The sequence below is a fragment of the Diospyros lotus genome, chromosome 4 (genome assembly GCF_014633365.1).
Source record: "Diospyros lotus cultivar Yz01 chromosome 4, ASM1463336v1, whole genome shotgun sequence".
Taxonomy (NCBI): Eukaryota; Viridiplantae; Streptophyta; class Magnoliopsida; order Ericales; family Ebenaceae; genus Diospyros; species Diospyros lotus.
This window is the reverse complement of record NC_068341.1, coordinates 35,415,802-35,443,381: the sequence shown is the minus strand read 5'-3', so window position 1 is coordinate 35,443,381 and position 27,580 is coordinate 35,415,802. Positions and strand designations below refer to the sequence as shown.

Genomic DNA, 27,580 nt, shown 5'->3' with positions numbered 1-27,580 from the left:
TTGAACAAATGCTACATTGGCCCGCATATTAGGTAGGCAGTCTTTACAGAGTCCAGTACAAAAATTGCAAGAAACCAATAATAAGAAACAAGATACAAACAGCTTGCCATTGATCAAAAGAAATGTCAAGACTCACTGGAAAAACCTGCGGAAATGAACAGAAAAGGGAAGGAAACAGATCCATTGTTTCGTCAGAGAGCACACAGCACACATCAATCCAAGCCACAAAGAAGCGTTTTGGCTATTTGGAAAGTTTGAAGTACAAAATTAAGATGATAGCAACAACGAGGGCTGCAATTATGGAGCCAATAATCCACTTGTTCCTGCTCATCCTCCTTGATATGTTGGTCAAAATTTTCTTACTCCTGCTAATATTGTCATCCACGCCGTGAAGCTTCAACAGATAAAGGGAAACATCAGAATAATACATACATTCTGACAAACACTAAACCCACTCATCATCACCATGTGGTGAATCATGCTAGTTGAGGATAGTGTTGGCTATCTTACTATTGTTTCACATTTCATTCTATCCAGGGGCATACTCCTAATCAAAACCACAACGCATCTTGGATCAATCCATTGATTGTTAAAACTGCCCAAGTAAACTTCAGCCTCCATCGTCCCCTAGGATTACATTACCCACAAAATGGACACATACTTATTTGAAGCTTACATTAGAGTAATTTATAGACCATGTCAAAGGTCATGATACAGAAACGTGGAATTGTTGAAAACTAGTATGGCCACAAAGAAAATGCATTTTGTGCAACATGGAGACAGACACCCAATGTTTCTAGGCTTAGACCAACCATGACTATGAAAAATTAGTAATAGAATCACAAAGATTTGTAGATTAATACCGTGTTATCGGCATGTAAGAGAGACTGGCGTTGCTGATGCAAATCTTGAAGAATTGACACACCAAGCTCCTCTGTCTCCAGCATGGTCCTTCTACCTTCCCTAATCCTGTCACTGGATTTGTTTAATCTTCCAGTTGACATCATTAATCTTGCCCTTTGATCAGCTGAAACCTATTGCGACCACCAAGAAAATTTCAGGCACTGGTCCAGGAGATTAGCCAAGGATTGAAATTCTCAATGAGTATTTGTATACTTGGCTTTGTAGCATTATTTTCAAAAAGTTCACTACCAAGTAGCGTACCGTCAGTGCATCAGCCATTCCAGATTCCAACAATTCATCCCGTGCAGCCTGATTCAAGTTAGTTGCTGTAATTCTCTTCAGTTCAGCTTTCAAGTTGTTCAGATCAGACTTGTATTCCCTTAGCTTAGCAAGCAGGACAACTTTTACATTTGGCTGCAAACTCCTTGCCTCAAGGTCCATTTTCCGAATCTGGAGAGAAAAAAAAAAAAGGCCAATCACATTCAATTCCTAGAATCTGGAAGCAAAAACATTAAAATTCTAGGCAACAAGAAGATACAACCATACCAAAGATTCTGCTTCATCAATTCCCACTTTTATTTCAGAAACTTTTTGCTTCTTTTGCTCTGAAACCCACAAGTAAATGTTCATAAGATCACGAGAGAAGAAAATTATGAAAAAACAACATGAAGATTGAGTATACCAACATAAGCATCTGCAAAAAAATCATACTCCATCACAATTAGTTGAGAGCCAATGCTAGACAAGTTCCAATATCACAATCAGCTGCATCCATCATTTCTTTCTTTACAGAAGATATGGCCACAGATAGAGACAATTAGCAAGCTAGAATCCATGCAACGAACCCCAACTAGTTGGATTAAGGTTTAGTGTGTTGTTGTTTTTCTCCAATAACATTTAGCCACAGCAGAAAATAAATGCATTTAAAATTTTTCACTATTGTACATTATTTCTCACTATCATTTCCTCTTTTTGCACCATTTTTCCTAACTTTAAAGCCAGACAAAGAGAGGCATACTTTAAACCAGCCTTTATGGGTTTCTCATACCTCTAAAAGGCCTGCACCTTTAAGATGTCAATCATTATTGAAACAGAAACTAAGCTGATGTAGGAGCATATTCTTTGACCTATTAGTGTTTTTATTATCATATTTGTTTATATTGTGGTTAGTACTTGCATTATTAGCTTTAGAAAGTAGTCATGCAACTAGCATGTGACTTTTTAATATAGATGGACAGCTAAGAATAGAAAGATTCCCTTGCAATCAACAGTTGAGATTTATTACTGCTGTATCCTTGGTATAAATAGTCATTTAAGACTTTTTGTAGGCAGTTTCTATTTTAATTCCATGTTTGAGGTTTTCCTAGACCTAAAATTCCAGATTTACATTGTTTTTAGCCCACATTTCTGCACTTGTTTTTCTGTTTCTTCAACTCTCACCACGGCAAGTGGCATCAGAGTAGAAAGATCCTATAGTGGTGTTAGGTTTTTTGCTAGGAAGCCATGGTCAGACACATTATAGGATGTGGAGGTAATCAGATCAAGCCCAACAAACAGAATTGGCCGAAAAGCAGCATAAGATTGGAATTTGTTGCAAGGACTGCATGTTTTGTAATGACAAGAACATGTGGGAATCGTATGGAGAATCCAGAAGCGACAAACGCCCTGTTGATATGTGTGAAGGTGGTCTTGAGACTTGAGAGTGAACTTGAAGATCGTGAAGATGAAAACCACTTTCATGATGTTGGACCCATTAACCATGCTTTGTAAAGGTGGCTTGCAAGAGAGGCTATCACAAGTCCTTGATATGATGGTAGTACAATCAAGGTTGATAATTTTCGTAGAAAGGTGTATCTAGAAGATTATTGGATTGGGAAGCTAGTAGCTTTTGGGGGATTTGAACATGAAGTGACTACTATAGAAAATGGACCTTGAGGCAAGAAGTTTGCAGCCAAATGTGAAAGCTGTCCTGCTTGCTAAGCTAAAGGGACTACAATTTTGATCTGAAAGCTGATCCGAACAGAATTACATCAACTAACTGTCACAGTTGGGCTGTGACAACTTCCGTCCTTCTAATTCGGTGTGAATTAGAAGGAGTCGCTAGAGACCCGTAAGAAGAAAAGAGAAGGGATTGGAAGGGAAGGGAGAGTGAGAGAATAGAGAGAATAGGAATCTGATTTTGGATAATTTGATTCATATCATTGCAGGAGACTGACATAGTTTATATAGGGAACCCATAGGTGCTGCCACAGCAGATCATCTCTCCTCTAACAGACTATTTTGTCCTATTCTAGCCCCCTTTACACCTGGCACAACAGCCTAACAAACTACCAGCTGGAAATTGTAAAGACTATAATTAATATTGGAAAGAAAATAGCCAAATCTACTTAATTTCTGCAGCAAAAATTTATCAAACTTCAGTCTTCCTCTTGTTTCATGACACTAACTTAAATCAGCTGCCCCAGATGAGTTATCAGAATCTGAAATAGCTGATGTATTAATAGTATGCTTTTTCTTTTTTTCTTTCTTTTCTTTTCTTTTGCCAATGACTAGTGGTATGCTATTAGTGCGCGAACTTTTAGAAAATGATGCCGCAAAGCCACGTATCTGATTTCCAGGGACTATAAACACATTGAAAATTTCAGTCCCTTGGCTAATCTCATGGACCGCCTTTCTTGTTTCATACCTGACCAGTTTTCTTGGTGATTGCAATAGGTTTCGGCTGATCAAAAGGCATACTAACGATCCCTATTGAAAGATAAAACAAATCTAGTGACAGGATTAGGGAAGGTAGAAGGACTATGCTGGAGATAGAGGAGCTTGTTGCGTCAATTCTTCAAGATTTGAATTGGCAACACCAGTCTCTCTTACATGCCCATAATATGGTATTAATCTACAGATCTTTGTGATTCTATAACTAATTTTTCATGGTCATGGTTTGTTTTGGCCTAGAAACATTAGGTGCCTGTCTCCATGTGGCACAAAATGCATTTTCTTTGTGGCCATACTAGTTTTCAACAATTCTGTGTTTCTCTATATGAGCTTTGACCTGGTCCATAAATTACTCTAACCTAAGCTTCAATAATTATGTTTCCCTTTTGTGAGTAATGTATCGCTATGGGACCTTGGAGGCCAAAATTAATTTGGGCAGTTACAACAATCAATGCAATGACACATTGCAGTTTGATTAGGATTAAGGCCACTGATCGAATGATATGGTGAAACAATGCTAACATAGCCAACACTATCTCCAAGACTCCAACTAGCTGGAAAAAAGCTTATGGCATATTCTCTTTATTGTTTTCAACCCGTTTTTAGTTTTTAGTTTTCTAAAACAGTGAAAATGTATTTACTTTTATATTTTCAAAACTGAATTTTTGAAAACAAGGAAAAATTTTGTAAAGAAAACTCAAAACAACAAAAAGTTATTTTGAGTGTTTTCAGCCAAAACATGCTGAAAAATCCCAAAATGCGGAAAACAGACAACCTCCCACTCTCTCTGTCACTCTCTGTGTGTGTGCACTCACCGCCTACTCCACCATCTCCTTGTGGCCCTTCTCCAGGCAGCCAGCCACTGTTGTTGTCATCAACGGCCAAGGCCTTTCCGGTCATCACATCTACGTCACCATCGCCGCTCGATAACCACCGTTGAGGCCAGACCACCACCTCCTTCGCCACTACGCTCAGCCATTGTGAAGTGCCACAACCACTGCATCTCCTCCTCCTTTGCGATTTTCGACCACTGTCTCTTCATCTTCTCTGCCCTTTCTGACAAGATCCGCTCTCTCTCTATTCATTCCCACCGCTGTGCATATATATATATATATATATGTATATATTTGCGAGAGAGTGTGGGCCAAAAATTAAAAGTTAGATATACAAAGATATAATCGTCAGATCTAACCCCTTTTTTGGTATGTTGGTCACCATGTTGAGGTGAAGCCGATGGTCAGTCCTGATCATTGGAATCACCAGTCAGCAGTGGGTGAAAATCTGGAAATTAATTTTCAGATCCAGCCCAGTCTGGCCATTGGAAATTAATTTTTTTTTGTTTGTATTTTATTTTTGTAATGGAAAAAAAAAATATTGCAAGATTAACCAACTTCAAAATGTATATATTCCTTAATAATATACTAGCATTAAACTGTTCCAATTTACTAAATAATCAAATTTATTGAATCATAAAATAATTTTTCTAAAAATTCCAAAGTAAATGCGTTTTCCAGTTTTCTGTTTTGAGAAACAATTTTTCAAACTGACAAAAAGAATACGTTTTCAGCAATTTCAAAATAGATACTCAAAACACAAAACTAAAAATTGAAACACGAAGAGAACATCACCTTAGTAGAGCAAGTGTTCAGTTGTACTTATGTGCTATAGCATAATCAAACACCACATGATGATGAGTGGCAATAATGTGTTAAGACTTACACTATTCTGGAAAGAATTGTAGCCGTAGGAGTTTGAATAGAACGAGAGAGAGAATTTGAAAATACAAGGGAGAATTGAGAGAGAAAAGGAGGGAAAGCGAATTTGGAGGGAAATAATTATGTGTTAAGTCATTTCATAATTCCCATCCTCATACATTAGCCTCCTTTTATAGGCAGCAATTCGGTTATAACCGAGAATGTACAAGTGGTTATAGCGCTAACTACTTGAGTACCACTGCCTTTATTAGCTAGCTTAGGCTAATTACAAATTGACAAAAAGGAGAACAAGAATAATCCAATCTTATTATTCTTCAATCGTAGAGTACAGCATATATACATGCCTAACAATGTAAATAGGCAACTTCCTAATGAGAGAAAGTTTCTGTTAGAACTCCCATTAAACAAACTTATCAGAGGAGAAAGAAAGAGGGGAAAGGGGTGGGGGACCACAGGGGGCAACCAAGTAAAATGACCCAAGGCTAAAAAAGGCACAAGTTAGTTAGAAGAGAATAATCTAGTATGTGGCTGGAATGAGTGGGAGGAGTAGGTATATAAGGGAGGAGAGAAAGGGAGAGAGGGGTGGAAAAATTTTGTTGGAGAAGTCGTGGGAGAGAGAGGCCCTCTTGAATAGGCCTATTTTGTTTTCTTTCATTGTTTTCGCTACATCCATTGTTGAAGCTATTGTAATTGTGGAATTCCTACTGTTTTTGAGTTAAAGTTCAATCAATTGAGTGAGAGTTCTATCAGTTTCCTAAACTAACTTAGGAAATATGTACAGTAAAGAAAAGATCCTACAAAGATAAAACAATAAGACGCAAACAATCAGCAATACACGATATACATAGAAAGAGGAAAGAATCCACCATATGAAGGAATAATCCACTCGTTGATTTCTAACACTCCCCCTCAAGATGATGAGTGTATATCATGCATTCTCATCTTGCTCAATATCTTGTGGAAAATTGGACTCGATAAGCCTTTAGTTAGAACATCTGCTAGCTGCCTTCCGGTAGGAACAAAGGGGGTGCAGCTCAGTCCACTCTCAAGCTTCTCCTTGATGAAATGCCTATCAACCTTAACATGCTTGGTCATATCATGTTAGACTAGGTTATGGGCAATACTTATGGCCGACTTGTTGACATAATAGAGTCTCATAGGTGCTGCCTACTGGACTTTCAAATTTGTTAGGATAATTTCCAGCCAAAGAAGTTCACAAATACCTAAAGCCATAGATCTGAACTCAGCTTCAACACTTGATCATGCCACCACACTATTTTTTTGCTCCTCCAAGTAATAAGATTTCCACCCAAGAAGGTACAATAACCTAAGGTGGATCTCCTATCCATACGTGACCCGACATAATCCGCATCGAAGAATGCTTCTAAGGACAAGTTGCTGACCCCTTTAAACAAAACACCTTTACCTGGAGACCCCTTAAGGTAGTGAAGAATTCTATGCACAACCTTGAGATGGCTTTCTCTAGGGTCATGCATAAATTGGCTAGCCACACTCATGGCATAGGCTATGTCTAGTCGAATGTGAGACAAATAAATAAGTCTCCCTACTAGCCGTTGATATGAACCTTTATCCACTGCCCTACTTCATAATCAACCCCAATTCTATGGTTTGGTTCAATGGGTGTCTCAACTGCCCTGCTACCAAGCATGCATGTTTTAGTCAAAAGGTCCAGCACATATTTATGTTGGGAGATGAATATTTCTTCTTTAGATTGAACCACTTCAATGCCCAAAAAGTATTTCAACTTCCCTAACTCCTTGATCTCAAATTCTTTTGCCAAGCATCCCTTAAATGCTCCATTTCTTCTTTTTCATCCCCGATAACTATAATGTTATCAACATACACCAAAAGTGCTATTATCCTCCCTAAAACTGAATGATGAACAATCAAGGTATGGTCACCTTGACTTTGCTTGTAGCCTAATCCAAGCATAACTTTGGCAAACCTCCCAAACCAGGCTCTAGGGAATTGTTTCAGCCCATAGAGAGCCTTTTTCAGCGTGCATGCCACATTCCCCTCTCTTGTTTGCAACCCAAACCCAAGTAGAATGTCCATATAAATCTCTTCTTCCAACTCCCCATGTAAGAAGGCATTTTTTACATCAAATTGATGTAATGACCAGTCATACATGACTGCCAATGACAGCAACATTCGGACAGTATTCATCTTTGCTATGGGAGCAAAAGTGTCTAGGTAGTCTACCCCATAGGTTTGGGTATACCCCTTAGCCACTAGCCTAGCCTTGTACCTTTCTAGAGTCCCATTAGATTTATACTTCACCGTAAACATCCACTTACATCCGACAACCTGCTTCCCTTTTGGTAATTTAACCAACTCCCAAGTTTGGGTTTTTTTCAAGGGCTGCCATCTCAACCATCATGGCATTCTTCCAACTTTCATTATTTAATGCTTCAAACAAGGTCTTTGGTATAAGGATGGAATTAAGGTTGGTTAAGAGAGTTTTATGGGCGGGAGATAAGTGAGAGTAGGTCATGAACAGATGAATAGGGTGTTTTGTGTAGGCTCGGGTCCCCTTCCTAAGGGCAATAGAAATATCCAAGTCATTAGGCTCGAGTTTAGCTTGATTATGAGGAATTGAGCCAGGTTCAGATGCAGTTAGGTTAGGGGACAATATAGGCTGAATAGGGGGTGAAGTATGTTTAGAATTGAGGTTACAGGAGTCTGGATTTGATTCGAATGATGTAGCCTGCATGGGGTTATGAATCATAGTCTTTCTTCTTCAATACACCTTTAGTGGACTAAAAAAAAGCTACAATATTTCCATGTGTATCACATTCAGAGAATCCTTTGAGATATATTTTGGCTGAGATGAAGAATCCTTTGAGGGAGGTTCATAGAGAGTAGGAAGAAACCCTTCTCTATTAGGTTCTTCTAGGAATTCAGTCTCCCCCTTAGGATAAGAGTCACTAAAATATGGATTTTCCTCCACAAAACTAACATCAGCTGAGATAAAGAACCATTTGGATGGAGGGTGGAAACATTTGTATCTTTTTTGGGTGGAGGAATACCCAACAAAGATAAGCTTAAGGGCTCTAGGATCCAGCTTACTCCTATGAGGTGAGTGGTTATGAACAAAAACCACACAACCAAACACTTTAGGACTAATTCCATCAGGTGGTATAAAGTTTGGAAAAGTTTTAGAAAGCAGTTGAATTGGATTGTCTGAATTGAGACTTCTAGAGGGAAGTCTATTAATAAGATAAGTTGTTGTCAAAGCTATCTCTCCCCAATAATGTTTAGGGACATTATTATGGAATAGTAAAGCCCTGGTAACAGCTAGAACATGCCTATTTTTCCTCTCAGCTACCTCATTTTGTTGAGGGGTATAGATACATGAAGACTCGTGAATTATACCCTTTTGTTGAAAGAAATCGAATAAAGTTTGATTGAAGAAATCCTTAACATTATTTGTCCTTACTCTCTTGATTTCAACCCCAAATTGAGTCTTAATCATATTACAAAATTGGGAAAGATGCTGCACATTTTTGATTTGAACTTTAAAAGATAAATCCAAGTCACCCGTGTACAGTCATCAACAAATAGAACAAACCATTTAGCTCCAGATAAATTTGGGACTGAAGAGGGACCCCATATGTCACTATGGATCAAGTCAAAGGGATGAGAACTATTATTGTTATTGAGAGGAAAAGAAATCCTTTTATGCTTAGCAAACTCATATATATTACACTGAAAGTTCCTAGCATCTAATCCCTTAAACAAAGAGGGATACATAATCTGGAGAACAAGTCACACGTGTGGACACGTGGCCTGTCCCCTGGTGACTTGTTTTCACCTACAGAGTTGCCAAAGGCAGGCAACCACCCCTTGTTGGCCTTTTCTCTATTAACTAGTATGAAATTGTAGTTGTTCGTTGCGACACTTTGCATTCTACTACGTTTTTCTTTCTTTCTTCTAATTTCTTTTGTAATTTAGAAGAAACTAATTGCGAAAAAATAAAAAATAATTATTTTCTATAACAGTTTCTCACTATGTATTATACTTTAATTTCTTTTTCTATCTCCTAATTTCTATTGCAATTAGAAGAAACTAATTGCAAAAGAAACAAATTGTTTTTCACTGTGTGCTCTACTATTTTTTTTTTTCTCTTCTTTTTTCTTTTGCAAGTTAAAAGAAACTAATTGTTTTTGTTGCGTGTTCTGCTGTAATTTTTTTTCTTTCTTCTAATTGCAAAAGAAATTAGAAAAAACTAATTGTTTCTATAATTGGTTTTTACAATGTGTTCTACTGTAAGTTTTTCTCTCCTCTAATTTTTTTTGCACTTAGAAGAAACTAATTGTTTTATGTTTGTTATTTGTCATTTATGATTTTATGAGTTTGCATCTACCTCCTTATGGGATATTGAAAAGAATGGTGTATGAGTACTTTATAAGCATTTTGATAAATGTGCGCCTCATGTACATGAGGCTCGCACTTCACCTTGCGCCTCATGCATAAGCCCCAAGCACTCTTTTGCGCCTCAATGCGACTTGCGCCTTTGATAATTATGTCATAAACAATCTCCATTTCATCCACTCATCTCATAAGATTGTATGTCAATCTTTTTAGAAGTTCAAACCTTCTTAATCGTGTCTCTCATATCTTATTTTCGATAGGCACTACTCAAATTTTATTATGTATAATCTCATTTTATAATTTTATCTTTTCTTGTATGCCCACATGTCTACCATGGCATCTCATCTTTTTTGTGTTTATGTTTTGCATATGTTAGTATTCAATTCCCCAACATTTTGAGTCACACAACAAACATTGTCTAATAGCAATTCAATAGAACTTTTTTATCTTAAGGTTAAATCTTACAATTTTATAAAATGCTAGATGCATCTTTTCACTTCATCCATTGTGCTTTAATTTTGCAAGTTTCATCATGAACAATCTCCCCTTCTTTTTGAACAATTGATTGGAGATATCTAAATTAATCTTTTCTTGGATAGCTAGATCTTTAAGTATCAACATAAAATTCACATTTCTATTTTTATTGAACTTATATTCCATATATTCAGTTTTTGACCTACTTAAAATATTTTCTTTCACAAATGTTCCTCCATAATTCAAGTTTAATATTCAATCATTCTTTTATCTCATTCATCAAGACAATATTCCCATATAACATGCACCAACACACTTCATTTTATATGTGCTTTATAAGTTCATCCATCACAAGATCCAAGAGGTACGAGTTTAAAGAATGGTAACTTTGGTCAAGTATAGAATTGGATTAGGCTCCCCTTAACACCCCCCCCCCCCCCCCGGTTCTCCTATCTCAAATAACGAACATAAAATATGAGCTTCCAGACATCCCTCACTCCCCCCCACACACACACAGGTGTGCACACTTGTACACACTCACTCACCTAGACATTCATATTCGTAGATTCATTTTGTCATTAAACCTTGCGAACATGTTGTTTGACTTCAACTCCCTAGCCATAGGCTAAATTAATGAATAGAATTAGCCACAAATATGTTCGCACCCCAAATAATTCTTGTTATAAATTCTTTTTATGATAATTGGATAATTTGATTAAGATGTATTGTGAATCTTCTTTCATTTCAACATAGTACATTGCATAATTACAAAAACTGTGTGGTTGCCATGTGCTTCTTTTTTCTTGTGCCTTTTCTGCTATCTTGATGCAAGAATTCCTTTCTACTTGAACTGCATACAATCTGTTTGAGAGGAAAACACACATGGGTGCCATTAGGTCAAATTGAGATTTGATATTCCAGGGGTGGGGACAGATGGGTGAGTGAAGGTTGAGAAACATGGTTCATTACATGAGAAAGGGTAATGATGGGAATCCCCATGTCCTATATCTCTCTTGTTGCCAACCCCAGTCCAAAACCCATTCTTTTTGGTTCAAAACCTATTTGAATCACAACAATAAATAAAAGAAAAGAAAATTATATAACAAATTTATTTTTGTAAGTTTTCAATCAATATGCAGAAATTATAGCAACAATGGATCAACAACGAGAGGTCAAGACACGAGTTGGAATTCTTTGCTGGAAATAAATATTTATAATGACTTGTTAACATGTAAATCCACCAACAACTTGATAAAAATAAAGTCAGAGGACCCTAATCCTACCTATAAAAATTAAAAAAGAAACCCCCAAGTAGCAAATGCCATCAAATAATAGTATCAAGTTCACAAGGCATCACAACTTACAAACCTAAAAGAGAAATTAATCACTTCAAGAAACACAAGTAAGAAATGGACTAGAAATGTAATTACCCTCCAAATCATTTACACAGCAATTCCCTTTCTTGGTAATGAACTATTTCCTTGGATTATTTGCAGGACAATTTTTTTTAAAAGACGAAAGTACGACTTTGTAGAAGGGATGCAATGTATCATTACCTCACACGAAAATTCAGAGGAATGTAAGTTTAGGATTAAAAACCGAAGCAGCTGACAAGATAAAATATTAGGCAGACCCTAAAACATGTTCAATTGGTTTAAAATTAAGCCATAATGAAACTGGTCACTTCCAAAAATTGATGGCAGGTGACAAACAAAAAATATTAGGCAGATAAATTGATGTTGAACAACCAAACTTCACTTCCAAAAATTTTTTGGTTGATGGTTCAGCTCCTAATTGTTCACTTTTTATTCCCAAAATCTCAAGCCCAGACCTATTTTGTATTCAACGCCTCAAACACACACATAAATTCAAACCAATTCTTCTTCCTATATCCAAGAATCATCTTCACCCAATGCATATATATACATACACATATGATAAGTTGTCAAATCTCATGGACTAAGGAATGTGGTTTTGGTTGAATACGAAAGAGGTCAAATGCATTATCCAAGCGTATAAACAATAGGATCCAAATTTCATCAATTCAAGTCAAGTTTTAACCCAAAGAGAGCGGAAAAGCCCTAGAAAAAATCTCCCTGATTCTAGCAAAGTAAAATTAGTGAGAATTTCCCATTATCCTACTGTATGGAGGAAAACTGCTACAGGCCTTATCTTGAAAACATGAAATATCCATTACAAAATAGTTTTCGTTACCCAGTGCATGCATAACAACAATTAAAGGACAAGGTAAATTAGATTTTTCTTTCTTTTTTGGTTTCCCTTCTCACCTCCATCAAGAAGACTAGCTGCGGTGCATTTCTTGGACAAATTGGCCGAGAGCTCGCAGTACTGGCGCTCGTATCCTTCAAATACCTCACTCATTGTCCAATAAAAACCTGTTCAATCAACAACACTAATATGTTCAAATTCATGAACAAAGGAAACCTATTCATGGAGATCAATCAATGCGATTAACAAATCGTTTCGGCGCTTGATTAATTGAGTCATGACCTAGGGTTTTTAACAGCCCAGAAGCGATCGATCGAATCAACAAAATCAATTACCAGTCATTTAATTACCAAATAATTCGATCAGCGATAATTCATATGTAGAAGGAACCGGACCTGAAACGGAAGGGAAAATCTGGAATTTGACAGGGACTGAAGCCGGAGAGGTCGCCGGTCGCCGGCCGCCGGTGGTGATGATTGGTACTTGGCGACAAAGAACGGGGGAATGTGTTTTGAAAAGCGAAAACGCTGTTCCGACACCGAACCCAAGTGGTAAATAAAAAGGCGAGATTATTGATAAAGGCAACTAGGGTGGTACACTTGAGAAGCACACTTCGTGCCCCTCGTGATGACATGTGTCGGGTTGACGCAACGGTAAAGCATGTGGTTTCATTTTCCCGTGCCACAGGGGTAACGTTAGATTTGAAGGAAAAAAGTTGGCCCAAGTGTTATTTGATTTTAAATTTAGTACTAATTTAGTTATTATATTTTTAAAATAGTTAAATAAGTCATTATATTTTTAATTAAGAGTTACTTTAATATTTAATAATCAATTTTAAAATCTAATATTTATTTAATATAGAAGAATCATTAAATATGACAAAATCACTAATTATTGTGGCAAATACAGAGAAATAATAAAAAATCAAAACATATCAAATGTTGTACTTTTCTGAACATGAATGTTAAAATGCTATGTACACTTATTTAAATATGTATTTATATATATTTAAATGTTATTGTTCTTGTTTTATTTATATACGAGGTGTCATGGATCATAACTTACTAAACGAGAAAGGTAAGGTTCAGAAAGAAGAATCTGAAACTTAAAAAAAATAATTGACAAAAGTTCTAAAAGACTTTTCTATTGAAAGGGTCTCCTGAAAACCTCTCATAGATTGACTCTCGCATAAAAAAGAAGGTGAAATGAATATACCAACACTTAATGTATCATGTAAGAGAGTCACTATGATTTTCAATACTTTTTTAAACACACACACACTAAGAGTGGAAATAATACAAAAATAACCACATGCATATATATATGTATGCATCAAACAAAATGTAGAAGTAATTGTTACCTCATTTTGTTGAGATGGTATTGGTTGTGCCTGTGATACACTTAACTCAAACTTTTTTAGTTACAAATAGCTCTCACAAAGTCGATCTGCTCTGGTACCTGTTTCCCTAGCTAACCCCACCATAGACGTAGATGACCAAGTTAGTCCACACCTAAGCAACAATGGAGCCCTTCGCCTCACCCACGTGCTACACAAGCAAGAACAAAGGTGACTCTAAGTTAAGCTAGGCTCTTCTCAGATGAATTAATCGTCTCATGACCTTAGGACTAACAGAAAATATGGAGCAATGAGAGAAGAAAAAACAATGAAGCAAAGGAAGAAGATGATGAATAACAGGAGAAATGGGGCCAAGAGTTGCTATTCAAAATTGGGTAAGGGGCAAAAAAAACTCGAGCATGCTTCACAAGCCACAATTCTCTTCTTATCTTTTCCTTCTTCTCTCATCTCATTTATTGCATTTAAGATACATGTGATGGTTTCGACAGAGCATTTAATGTTGTACCGACTGAAATTATAGAAGAAAAGCACGCGGGATCAAATCTCACTCAATGAAACTATCGATCGTTCTAGACAAACTGTCGATAGTTTCAAAAATTGTCGACCGTTTAGGAACACTGTAAACCATTTCATGCCTTTCTTTCAAAGTTTCATCAAATTACATCAAGTCCTACCAATAACTTTTAATGATCATTCCACTAACTTTTAATGAAACCAAGACCTCCCATTAACTCTTAATGGCTTGCCTCGTTAACTCTTAACGGTCTCTCTCTATTAACTCTTAATAATTTGTTGATCCATTTATTAACTCTTAACAACACATCCATCATCATCATTAACTCTTAATGATGATTGAGAACACACGATAACAAGGAATCACTAATTGAATGCATTACCCAGTATGCGTATGACCTTCAAGGTTCACCGCCATGTAACAATTAGGACACGCTAAACTCTTTGACGATGATCAAAGTAAACTGTTGATCGATTTGGTAAAATTGTCGACCGTTTCCTTCACTGACATATTTTAACGGTTAGCTTTTTGTAGGCTCCAATGGCTAGTTTTATTCAATGCTCATGGGAAGCCTATAAATATCAATCCAAGGATGCACTAGAGAAGCTAATGAATGGAAATAAAGTGATTGAAGCTTACAATTGTATTCATTCTTCTCATTAGTGCTTGTGATTTCATTTTTCTCTCAAAAAGGCTATATATATCATTTGTAAAATCTTGTTTAAGCCTTTCAGTATTTATTTGAGAGACTTTGTAATTGAGAATTTCAACTCTCAGATCTTATCTTTGTATTCATTATAGTAATTCCTAGTGGTTGTGCTAGAGGGCCTATTTTGATATAATTAGGAGGTTGTATTTCCAAACGATTTATGTTAGAGGGCCTACTTGGTAAAGTAAGAGGACAGAGTGAATTTTGAAATCTCTAGTAAGGAGATAGAGTGGTGGAGTAGGCGAGGTTTAGCTGAACCACTCTAAAATTCTTGTGTCTCTAGCATTTTTTATTATTTCTTTTACTTATACTTCACTGTTTTGAAATCTATTTTTGAAAACCTCCATAAAATTTTTAAAATCATGAACACCCAATTCACCTTCCTCTTAGGTGTGAGATGCCATTGCTTGCACAAAGCTAACATTTCACACTAATCAAAGGTTACCCATGTGCTAGTTCATAATCAATTCATCATAGTCTCCATCTGATAAATCTAAGGATTAGGAATATCTTTAAGAAATACTATGATATAGATCCTTGTCACATAGTCTTGATAATTTAAGAATAGAACCATCAAAAAATCTAGGAACTCATTCATACACATTTTGTGAGTAATGAATGAAGAAATACCCATTTTATTGATTGCAATAATATCATACATGTATCCTTATTACATGTTAGATGTTATCTAAATCTAGCATTATGGCATACATCACTAACAATCTCCCACTTGCACTAATACTAATTTACAAGGTTCTACTACATCGTCATTTGGTATCTGATACCCATTTTCTCAAAATGGCGATCCATCTGTGCCTATGACATTGCTTTAGTTAGTGGGTGAAAGTAAAGCAAGATCGCTACAGGGCAAGCAGCGTAGTTCAAAATTTTTAACCTTACCCTGATCCCAGCAATTGGATTAACGTCGAAATTAAATCATTCACAAACAAATAAATAAATCTAACCTTTAGATTATCGAGTCGTTCACGGATTCGAGCCGTCCAAGCGTCCGACCTCTAACTCGTGATATGCGACACGCGTCCGTTGGCAATGAGAGCAGAATAGGAGTGCTAGCTCCTTCTCCTTTGCGCGGCTTGTGTATGGACGATAAAAGAATGCCCTCGTTTCGTATTGATGTCAAAAGAAACGGGAAGAGTGAACAGCAATATGTTTTTCAACTCTTAAAAAATGACACCAAAAACGCTCTTCATTTGGGCAACCCATAAATGGGTATTTATAAGGAGCTCTAGGGTTTCTTAACCCTAATGGACATGGGCCTACTGCGTATGACTCATTAGGCTTCCGAATATGTTGGCAATGTGTCGGTACAAACACATAAGACAAGATTGGCCTCTAGCAAGGCATCATGCCTACCCAATTATTTAGAAGGATTTATAATCCGCAAATAACCTTTCACGGGCATGGTTACCGTGTAATACGATCCTCTCGTTAATGTATCTTATGTGATCTCAAGTATGGCGATGTGTTGCTTGATAACTATCACATGAGTTTTCTTCGGTCTTCTGGATATCTTCACTTAATAGAAAGTAAATCAATAACTCCTTATTGATCTCTTTTATTATGGCCATGGATTTAAAGTGAATATCCACCGAATGCGTCTTAGATACATCATCCTCTATCAAGGGATAGACGAGTCACATCTTGGTTATACACCCATCTCCATAAGCCTCACGATATACCCAACGATCGCCCACATGCAGCCTTTGTCTAGGCCCATCGAAATGATGTCAAAGCATACCGGTCTTCTTATTAGATGACCGTGACAACCTCAGGTCCAAGGATTAGTTACACCCATCTCGTATGAGAATACCATCAACATATAACCAAAATGGATTCTCATGGCGAGTCATGTCCAGTGACACGTTCTCCAACATTGGTCACCTATGTACTTGTCTGGGCATCCCCATGCCTATGGGTGTGAGACCCCCATTGCTATCACATAGCAAAAACATAGCACATACAAGTCTTACCGCAATTGTCAATGTTCATTCTTGATATTACTACGACTTGGGACGTTTAATGATATCTAGAAACTGTGATGCATCATCTCACATCTTTACAGATTAATCACAGTATACATCATATGGACTTCTATCTAGTTTCATTCGGTTATTACAATAATAACAAGAAACTAATAGAATGACTTCTTGTGAATTTGAATAACTCCTTATTCAAATAATAAACATGATTACAATTGTCAGTGTATAACATCCCCAATCTGATTGGGTCTAGAGCACCTACACTAATAGTGGGTCAACAACATTCTATAATGACGCAATGTTCTACAACTGCATGTCCTCACGTGTTACTTTCTCTCCGATAGGATGGAAGTGTTTCTCGATGTGTTTAGACTTTTGGTGAGACCTAGATTCCTTAGCTTGTGCAATATTCCCATTATTGTCGCAATATAAGGGTATCATCGACTTAATGGATGGAACCAATTCCAGTTCAACAAGAAACTCTTTAATCCAAATAGCCTCTTTTGCTGCATCACATACCACAACATACTTTGCTTCCGTGGTGAAATCAATAATAATCTCTTGCTTGGAACTCTTCCAGCTAACTACTTCACCATTACAAACAAAAACAAACCTCGATGTAGACTTTCTATCATTGACATCAAACTAAAATATTTGAATTTGTAAACCCGTTAACATGGAGCTCACCTCCTCCATAGACCAGAATCATATCCTTAGTCCTTCTCAAATACTTCAGGATATTTTTCATGGCCACCCAATGTTCTAAATATGGGTTAAACTGATATTTGCTAGTGACACTCACAACATAAGCGATATCAAGCCTCGTATATAACATAGTGTACATTAGACTCTCTATTGCCAAAGCACAGGAAACCTTCTACATGTTCTTTCTCTCCTCTAAAGGCTTGGGAGACATTCTCTTAGAGAGATGAATTCCATGTTGAATGGGAATGAAGCCTTTCTCAGAATTCTCCATGCTAAACTTCTTTATCATTTTTTCTATGTACAGGCTCTAGGAAAGACTTATTTATCTCCTCACTATATCTCTATAGACGTAAATTCCCAAGATGTAGGTCACATCTCCCAAATTTTTCATGGAGAACTTATTGGACAACTAAATTTTCGTCAACATCATGTCAATATCATTCCTCATAAAAAGAATTAGGGTTGCAATCGAATTAAACCAAACCGAGTCGAGCCGAGCTTTGCTGAGCTTAGGCTAGGCTCGAGCTCTAACTTGAGCCCGAGCCCTATTAACCTGAGCTAATCTCAAGCTCGAGCTCAAATTTTTCAGAACTATGTTTAAAAAAAAAATGATAATCTGATATGCAAATAATCAACAAATATAACTTTAAATTGAACATAATAATCAACAAATCCCAATAGTAAACTAGGTATTAATTGATTAATCTTCAAGTCATAGCATATCTTATTATCAACACATTTTAATAGAGAAAGTGTATTAAAGTTTTGCATTTAGTTTCTCATCGTCAAAACATTCTCAAAATCAAACACAACAAAATTTAATGATATTATTATAATAATTTAAAGTTTGATAAATTTATGTTACATAATATTTTTATAAAATTATGAATAAATTTATTAATGTATTTATAAACAAGTCTATTCAAGAGCTATTCGCAAACCTCTAATCGAGCCAACTAGTGAACTAACTAGATGAGTTTTATTGAGCTCAAGTTTGACTCGTATACAAATCGAGCTTCAAAGTTAGGCTTAAGATCGGCCCATTTACTTTAACGAACGAACTCAAATGAGATTTTATCGAGCCAAACACCAAGTTACTTGTGAACGGCTCGACTCATTTGTGACCCTAAGAAGAATATAATCCATGTACAAGATAAGGAACGCTAGCACACTCCCACTAACTTTCTTAAACACACAAGCTCACCTGGATTCCTAATGAAATCAAACTTTTTGATCTCATTGTCAAACTTGATATTCCAAAAACAAGAAGCCTGCTTAAGACCATAATTGGATCTCTTAAACTTACACACTTTACTATAATCTAAGGATTCAAACCCCCGTGACTATTCCATGAATATATCTTCCTCGAGATAACTATTCAAGAACATGGTCTTAACATCCATTTGTCAAATCTCGTAGTCATAGTACAATGCAATGGCTAGCATCAACTTGATGGATTTTAGCATAACGACCAGCGAAAAAGGCTTCTCATAGTTAACACCTTGCCTTTGACGATACCTTTTCGCCACTAGCTGCACCTTGAAGGTCTGTACCTTTTCATCAGACTCGATCTTCCTCTTATAAATCCATTTGCCCCCTATAGGAATAATTCCTTTAGGTGGATCCACTAAACTCCATACCAAGATGGAAAACATGGATTTCATTTTCGATTACATGGCCTCCTACTAGTTCTTAGAATTGATATCTAATATAGCCTCTTCATAAGTAGTAGGATCAACAATTTAATCACTATCTCCATACAGGAACACTCCATGTATCTCCTCCATAAGTAATCTATATCGTTTTGGATGATGAGATACTTTACTAGACCTACGAAAACCTTGTGGGATGGGATTACTTGGATCAACGAGATTGAGATCGGCCTTCTAACCAGGTGTGACTTGTGGCTCAAGAGACACCTCTGCCAAATCTATTTTTCTTCCAACACTAGCTTCTTGAAGAAACTCTTTCTCCAATAAGCAATCCACCTCTGCTGATTAAGACTCCTTGATTACTAGAAAAATAGAAATAGTACCCTCTACAATGTAAATGATATCCCACAAATCTACCTTTGTCAGGTCTATGCTCTAGCTTATCTATTTTGAGCCTTTTAACATAAGCAGGACAACCCCAAATCCTAACATACTTAAGATTGGGTTTCCTGTCATACCATATCTCATATGGCGTTGTCTCAACAAATTTTCTTAGTGCCCTATTATGGAGATATATTGTCATGGAAAGAGCATAACCCCATAGTGATATGGGCAAATCAGTGTAAGAGATCATAGAGCATACCATGTCCAATAAGGTACGGTTTCTACACTCCCCATTTATCTATGGTGTAGTAGGAGGAGTTAACTGAGAGATGATGCCACAAGTCTTGAGGAAGTCACTAAATTCAGTACTTATGTATTCTTTATCTCAATCTGATCGAAGTACTTTGATACTCTTTTTTGTTTGGTTCTCTACTTCTGCCTTAAACTTCTTAAACTTTTAAAGGGCCTCGAATTTGTACTTCATTAAGTACACATAACCACACCTTGAATGGTTATCGGTAAAGATTATGAAGTAGGAGTAACCATCTTGAGCCATCACAGAAAACAATCCACATACATTTGTGTGGATTAATCCCAATAACTCATTGGCCCTCCCACTTTGTCCAACAAAGGGTAATTTGTCCATTTTCCTGAGAAGGTAAGACTCACAAGTCCGCCAAGGTTTAGAACCTACTAGATCGATAAACCCTTGCTTAGCCAACTCGCTAATCCTCCTCTCATTAATGTGGCCTAGTTTAAGGTGCCATAGTCATCTAAGATGAACATTGTCATCGCAAAAATGCTTTTCACTACTAGTGGTTGTAACATTTGTATTTCGATCTCTCATACTCTCGTGCATTTCAAGAATGTAAAGACCATTCACCAAAGTATCCATGCCAACACATTCATTTCTAAAATGAATATAGCACATATTATTTGCGAAACAAAATTCATAATTATCTCTTACAAGTCTCATAATGGACACTACATTTCGAATGATATTAGGCACATATAAACAATATTTCAATCTTAATATGTGCCTAAATGGTAAAAGTATAGAAGAAGTCCCTATAGCTAATGGATCAACACATGCTCTATTTCTTACTCTAATGACTACTTCCTACTTTTGAATCGGTCTACTTTCCTCGAGATCTTGCATGTGAATATATATGTGAGATGTTGCACCATAATCGAGAATTCAAGACACGGGATGGCGACCAATCGAATTGATCATTTCAATAACAAATAAGGAGGAAGTACCTAAACCCTGAGCTTTAGATTGCTCAATTCTCAAGCTATATTTATTACTTTGGGCAGTTCCTTCCCTAATGACCATCATTCTGGCAATGGAAACACTTTCATTTGCGTGTTCTTTCCTTTAATTGTGCTTTGGATGAGTCTTTCTTTGGCCCCAACTTCTTCTTCTCCTTATCAGAACTCTTCTTTTTGGAAGATTTAGAAGAAGAGGATATGACAAGAAAACTTTCTTTACCCTTTATCCTTAAACTGGGCCTAAGATATCCTTAACATATTGAGTAGCTCAGGGAACATACATTGAATCTTATTCATGTGGAAATTAACAACAAATTGAGAAAATGAGTTTGTCGACGACCGAAGGATCAGATCGACCTAGAGATCATGATGCATAGAAAATTTAAGAATTTATAACTGACTAATCAAATTGATCATCTTGATGACATGATCCCCTACATTTGAACCCTCTACCATGCGTGCCTGGAACAACTACTTTGATATCTCATATCTACCTATTCTACTTTGTTCCCCGTAAAGATTGCAAAGATTCATAATCATACTTGTAGCATTACTCATGTGCTCATGTTGACGCTAGAACTCGCTACTCATGGAGGCTAGAATATAATTCCTAGCCCGCATATCATGCTCCCTCATTTCTTCCCACAAGACATACTACTCAACACTTGATCCTTTAAACAACGAACACGGGACTATCTTATCAGTACATATTCAATTTTCTCCATTCTTAAAATAATTTTTAAGTTCCTTAGTCAATCCTTAAAGTTTGGTTCAATTAAAATTTGTTTGTCCAAAATTTGCAAAATTGGGTTTAAAAACTTTTCCATTACTGAATAAGAGACAAAGCTACAAAAGAAAATAAACAAAAGATTGTTAGTTGATTTTATCTTGCATAACCATCTAGTTTTGGTCTCAAACCAAATGGTACCTCCCACTAATTTTTTTTAATCCCACATTTCCCGAGTGGATAAACACGAATCCCAAAAAGGGCTCATAATGGATGATTGAGTTCTCTTACACATGAGTACCCTATAATGCTATGGTAATTTCTAACAATACCCGTGTATTCGAGTAGACAACTCTTGCATTCCACATCTCATGTGGGGTTAGATCTTCGACCCCTATGCCATCAAATCTGCAACACTATGGTGGTTTTTAGACAAATGATAGTTAAATTTGACCCAACACCTTAGTTAATGATCCACTTTAATGTAATATCCCAAGAGCCCAAAGAATGGTAGTATATATCGAGGATAAGTAAGGAATGAAACAACACTAGCTGGATACCTTTTGGACTAAATATAGGCAAAGAACTCCCGAGTTAAGTGTGTTTGAGCTAGGGAAGCTCAAGGATGGATGACCCATTGGGAAATTTGCATAGGCCTATTAGGGTAAGTTGTTTTGATCCTTCATATCACTCGATGCGAGATGTTACAAGTGGTATCAGAGTTGACCCTTAGAGAAGGCGGTTTGATGAGGGCGGGGAGTGGCACCAAGGCTCAAGGGCTTGTACAAGGAGCGGCTTCTAGTAAGCTTCTAGGATGGCAGCCCCTAAAGGGAGACGATATGGGACCAGTTGTAAGGTTGCATGACGAGGACGTCATATGCTCAAGGGGGGCAGAATGTAATACCCCAAGAGGCCAGAGAAGGGTAGTATATATTGAGGATAAGTAAGAAATAAAACAATACCAGCTAGATACATTTTGGGCTGAATGTCGGCAAAGAACTCCCAGATTAAGCCTGCTTGAGCTGGGGAAGTTTAAGGATGGGTCGCGTAGGCCTATCAAGGTAAGTTATTCCGGTCCTTTCTATCGCTTAATGTGGGATGTTACATTTAATGTCTATGACCGCAACACTATGGTGGTTTCTATGTCATATCCGTGTGGGTACACCGATAACATCACATGTTTTAGACAGGAAACTCAGTCCATTCTCATGAAATGCATCCTCCTATATATGGGCATCCAGAGTACACTCAATCCAACGACGGATTCCTATGATGATGGAGGGCCACGATAAATCATATTTACCGCTTTAATCTAATATTAGGTTTGCATATTTTGGGAAGATTTCTAGTCTTTATTACAAGTCTCACTTTGCACATGCAAATCTTTTAATTTTGTATCTCATACATAACAAAAATAAATGCATATAAAATAATCGAATGATCATTGACTTTAGCTATTAATTAAACCTGAGCACTAGATTTAATCAAGGAAGCATAAGAGACATACATACACAACCACATATTATATATGTAGCTTCTAGGCCCATCTTGAGTCACCAACTCTTGATGTCTCCATGCTCCATCACATCAACTATTGATGCTTCTTCTTCAATTTTACATAGATTATTGTACATTACAATTTAAATCTCCTACATAAAAAAAATGGAGACTTATGTCTCTTACATACCGAATGAAAGAATAAGTTATATATTTAATTGAATTAAATACCTGTAACATCCATCCATGCATTCAATCACATTGAATCTAGTCCATGATCATCCATTAAATCACATTGAACAATAGTGTATCAAAAATAAATTATTTTATTTATGTAATGTATGCCACTTTTCAAACTAATAACATCTCATGTAACATATTTTTTGTTTTGTCACACAATGTAATCTCTTTGCATTTGGACATCCACCACACATCGTAATTGGCCAGCATGATAGTGTTCACAAGTGTCGAAAGTTTTTTAGCAAAATTAGAAAACGATCAACCGTTTCTCAAAATGTTGACAGTTCTCCCATTGCTATCAAATGGTGGACTATCCTAAAAAAATGATCAACTATTTTTGGTGTATTTTCCAGGACCAATTGATAGTTTTTAGCACAGGTTGACTCCAGTTTTGGGTCTCCCAAAACTGTTGACCTGTTTCAAAAACAATCGACTGTTCTTTAGGGCATACTCCAAAAATAGTCGACAGTCCGAACAACTAGTCAAGAGCTTCTACAAATTTCACAAAAATAAAAAATAAATCCATGTCCGAAACAAGCAAAAGATCACACAAATACACCGCATAGGCTAAATATACTGAGCCGAGGCTCTGCTACCATTAAAAGGAATGCACCAATACTTAATGTATCATGCAAAGAAGTCACTGCGGTTTTCAAAACTTTTTCAAACACACACACACATCAAACAAAATGCAGAAGTAATTGTTACCTCATTCATACACATTTAGAGAGTAATTAATGAAGAAATGACCATTTTATTAATTGCAAGAATATCATACATGTATTTCCATTACATATTAGATATCATCTAAATCTAGCATTAGGGCATACATCACTGACAGGAGGAAGTCCTAGGAGACTCATAGGTCTCTCGAAGGCCTCTTCTGCGAGGTGTTTCCAATAAATGTGTAAACTGATAACTTCGATAGTTGAAAATCTTGCAGAAGATAGAGCTTATATATTAGAAGTTTTAATTCTAGTTGATATTGAAATATCAGGGTTGCTTATCTCGAATCCCCACGTTTTCCTATAAATAGGTGACCTTTCATTACAAAAAAAATTACATCTCAAATATCAATTAAAATTTTATATTCAACTTTTCAACAATCTCCAGCGTCGAATTAAGTATCAGGGTGCTTGATGCCCTTTAATCATTCTCTTTCTTGCAGTTCTCGAGCAACTTGACGATGAACTTCTCACCAAATAAATTTGTTATTGTGTTCAAACAACAACAATATAATACAAATAATTTTACGTAATGGGTCTGTGGAAATTTCATGTGTGTTAATGGAAAAATTGTGTAAATTTTTTGTGCTTAAGACATATGACATTTCCTCAACAATTAAAAATCATGGAATTTAGTCTTTGATGTACAAAACGTCACGATTATATATCTCAACTATTAAAAATTGTTACTTAAATCCTTACTATAACAGAACGTTAGCACGTGTATGAACATACCCATTGTTACAAGTGACATGTCCCGTGAATGTCTAGGTTAACAATATTTGAGTAGGTCAATTGGTTTGTTGTGCTCTCTCAACAATTAAAAAATATGGCATTTGGTCCCTAATGTGCAAAATATTAATATTCTGTATGTCAACTATTAAAAATTGTTACTTTAAGTCCTTAATTTGATTGATAATAAACAAAGATGTTAAGCTCAAGGGTAAGTAAATATGATTTTGATGATAACAAAAATATTTTTATAATATAAATATATTTTTTACTCATGCAAAAAGTAAATTTATTTTGAATTAAAGGAGACTTGATTTTAGACATGTTTTCTTGTTTTAATTATTTATGTCTCAAAAGTTTATATTTGAATTTTCAAATCTTGAATTAAACGAGAATTATTTTTAGACATGTTTTCTCTTACTTATGTAAAAAGTAAATTTATTTTGAATTGAAAGAAAATTATTTTTAAACATGTTTTCTTGTTTTAATCATTTATGTCTCGAAAGTTTATATTTGAATTTTCAAATCTTGATTTCTCATGTAAAAAGTAAATTTATTTTGAATTAAAGGTGAAACATGTTTTCTTATTGTTTGAGAAAGTCTAAACATTTTTTTAATTTCAAAATTCATATTAATCTTTTCTTTAATGACTAGTGTTAAGAGTGTTCAAAAAAACCGTTGGATTGCGATTTCTAGCCAAACCGAACCAAACCGGACCGAACCGACCGATTTTTTGAATTAGCGGTTCGGTTTGGTTTGGAAAACTGCCAAACCATGTAGTTCCCAGTTTGGCAGACCAACAGTTCAGTTCAAAACCAAACCTCCCCCACATAATATATAATTAAAAAAAATTATAAATTATAAATATAAAACCCGCAATGCTTTTCGTCTTCAGCTACCTCTCCTATTTCTCTCCCATTTCCTTTCAACCAAACCCTAACCCATTTGCACCAACCCACCCACTGTACCTTCTTTCTCTTTCCTTTCCCTCAGACATCGTCGATCAGTGCCAACCCACCGGCAGCCCCCACGTTGCAGGCTCTAGTCGCAGCTGACGCACCTCACACTGGGCGTTCCACTGGCACCGACGCCCGTCGCCTCCTTCCTCCTCCCATTCCGATCACCAATCGCCGGTTGCGGGTATGCCGAGTCTCTCTCTGTTTCTATTGTTTTACTTATTTTTAGTCTTCTTCCTGAAAAACTTTAACGACTTCGTCTTGTATTTTCTGTTGTATTGAGAATGCATTTTGCAATGACTTTATTTAGTGAGTCGATCCTTCATCTCTGGGTTTTGTTTGGTTGCTCAGAAAGCGTAAGAATGGAGGTTTTTAGTATGTGTTTAATACATAAACGTGTTTGTGTATGGATTCGGAATGATAAGGACCTAAGAAATATTAAAATTATTTAATTAAAAGTTAAAAAGGACCAATTGGTCAGTTCAATCAATTGTCTTTAGTAATAGAGGGTTTAGATTTGATGTATCTGGAATATGGCTGCTCTATCAGTGGATCCATTGATGGGTGAAGTTTTTGAGTCCTCTTGGTTTTGTACTTCATGCCTAACCTTGTTGGTTGAGTTACTGTTATTCAAATGTAGATCCTTGTTGTGTTGCAAAAATAAAAATTTAGTACCAGTTCGGATCAAAATGAACTAAACCAAAATAGAAAAAACTGAAACCGCAGAAATCGAACTGCGAAATGTAGTGCGGCTCGGTTCGATTTTCCACACCAAATCAAACTACTTGGTTTGATTTGGTAGCAAACCAAGCCTGTGGTTCAACGCATTAAACAGGCTCAAAACCTGCCAGATCGAACCGCGAACACCCCTAACTAGTGTGTTTGGAAGATGTATATATATAGGGTAAGTATGGAGGCTCAAGGTGAAGAACAAACTTGATAGAGCATTCAAACAAGAGTGAGAAGGTTTGAAATACTGGAAGTGTGCTGGCTGGTGGAATTCTCAACCGTTGGTAACTTGTTTGTAATTGTCTTTGATTGTAAGTTTGTTATTTTTACTCACTTGTTGTGTGAGGGGATTGTATTTGCTAGTAATGTGCTAGTGGTTCTTGCTTGGACAAGGGATTGTATATTGGTTCTAGCTCCAATTAAAAGCTAGTGTTGATTCTCCCTAGTGGAACCTCAAGCTAAGGCTTGAGATAGAGGATTAGGCTTTTTAGAGACGAACCTCTATAAATTTCTCTTATTCCTTGTGGTTGTGTGATTTTATTGTAATCATTACATATTAAGATCACAAATTTAAGAATTTTCAAAAGAGTTAAAATTATTAATTATTTTTTGAAAAACCCAATTCACCCCCTCTTGGGTATTTTTTTAGGCAACAAAAGATGTTATCTTCGCCACGTAAAATGTACACATAAAAAAAAGAAAGTGCCATATCATAACTTTAAATCCCAAATAAATAAATCTCAAACACCTAAATATCTTTTAATCACTAACTCAAAAAACGCTACTAATACAAATGTTAAGTTCAGGGGGGGAGAGGGGTTAAATAAGTTTTTTCACCCTATTTAAAATTTGAATTTAAGTAGAAGAAATTGAAATAAGAATGCAGTAAATGAAAGAAATAATGCAGTACACTGGATGTAAAGTGGTTCAACCTTAATTGCTTAGTCCATTAC

At 36.2% G+C, this 27,580-nt stretch overlaps 1 protein-coding gene across 1 annotated transcript; it reads right to left on the bottom strand.

Annotated features, from left to right (window-relative positions):
- Positions 1 to 81: 81 nt before the first annotated feature.
- On the bottom strand, positions 82 to 12,970 carry LOC127800556 (vesicle transport v-SNARE 13-like). The gene is made up of 6 exons (XM_052335236.1): positions 12,824 to 12,970; positions 12,488 to 12,595; positions 1,450 to 1,508; positions 1,165 to 1,353; positions 864 to 1,034; positions 82 to 394 (listed from the first exon to the last, which is right to left on the bottom strand). The coding sequence occupies exons 2-6, from the start codon at positions 12,579 to 12,581 to the stop codon at positions 242 to 244; spliced, it is 666 nt and encodes a 221-aa protein (XP_052191196.1). The 5' UTR covers positions 12,582 to 12,595; positions 12,824 to 12,970; the 3' UTR covers positions 82 to 241.
- Positions 12,971 to 27,580: the final 14,610 nt, after the last annotated feature.

What these genes read in the sequence shown, in the direction of transcription:
- LOC127800556 (XM_052335236.1), bottom strand. Translation starts at nt 12,581, where the DNA reads ATGAGTGAGGTATTTGAAGGATACGAGCGCCAGTACTGCGAGCTCTCG. An exon ending in TTGATGAAGCAGAATCTTTG is followed by an intron (nt 1,354 to 1,449) that starts GTATGGTTGTAT and finishes TTTTCTCTCCAG; the next exon opens with ATTCGGAAAATGGACCTTGA. An exon ending in TCTTACATGCCGATAACACG is followed by an intron (nt 395 to 863) that starts GTATTAATCTAC and finishes TATCTGTTGAAG; the next exon opens with CTTCACGGCGTGGATGACAA.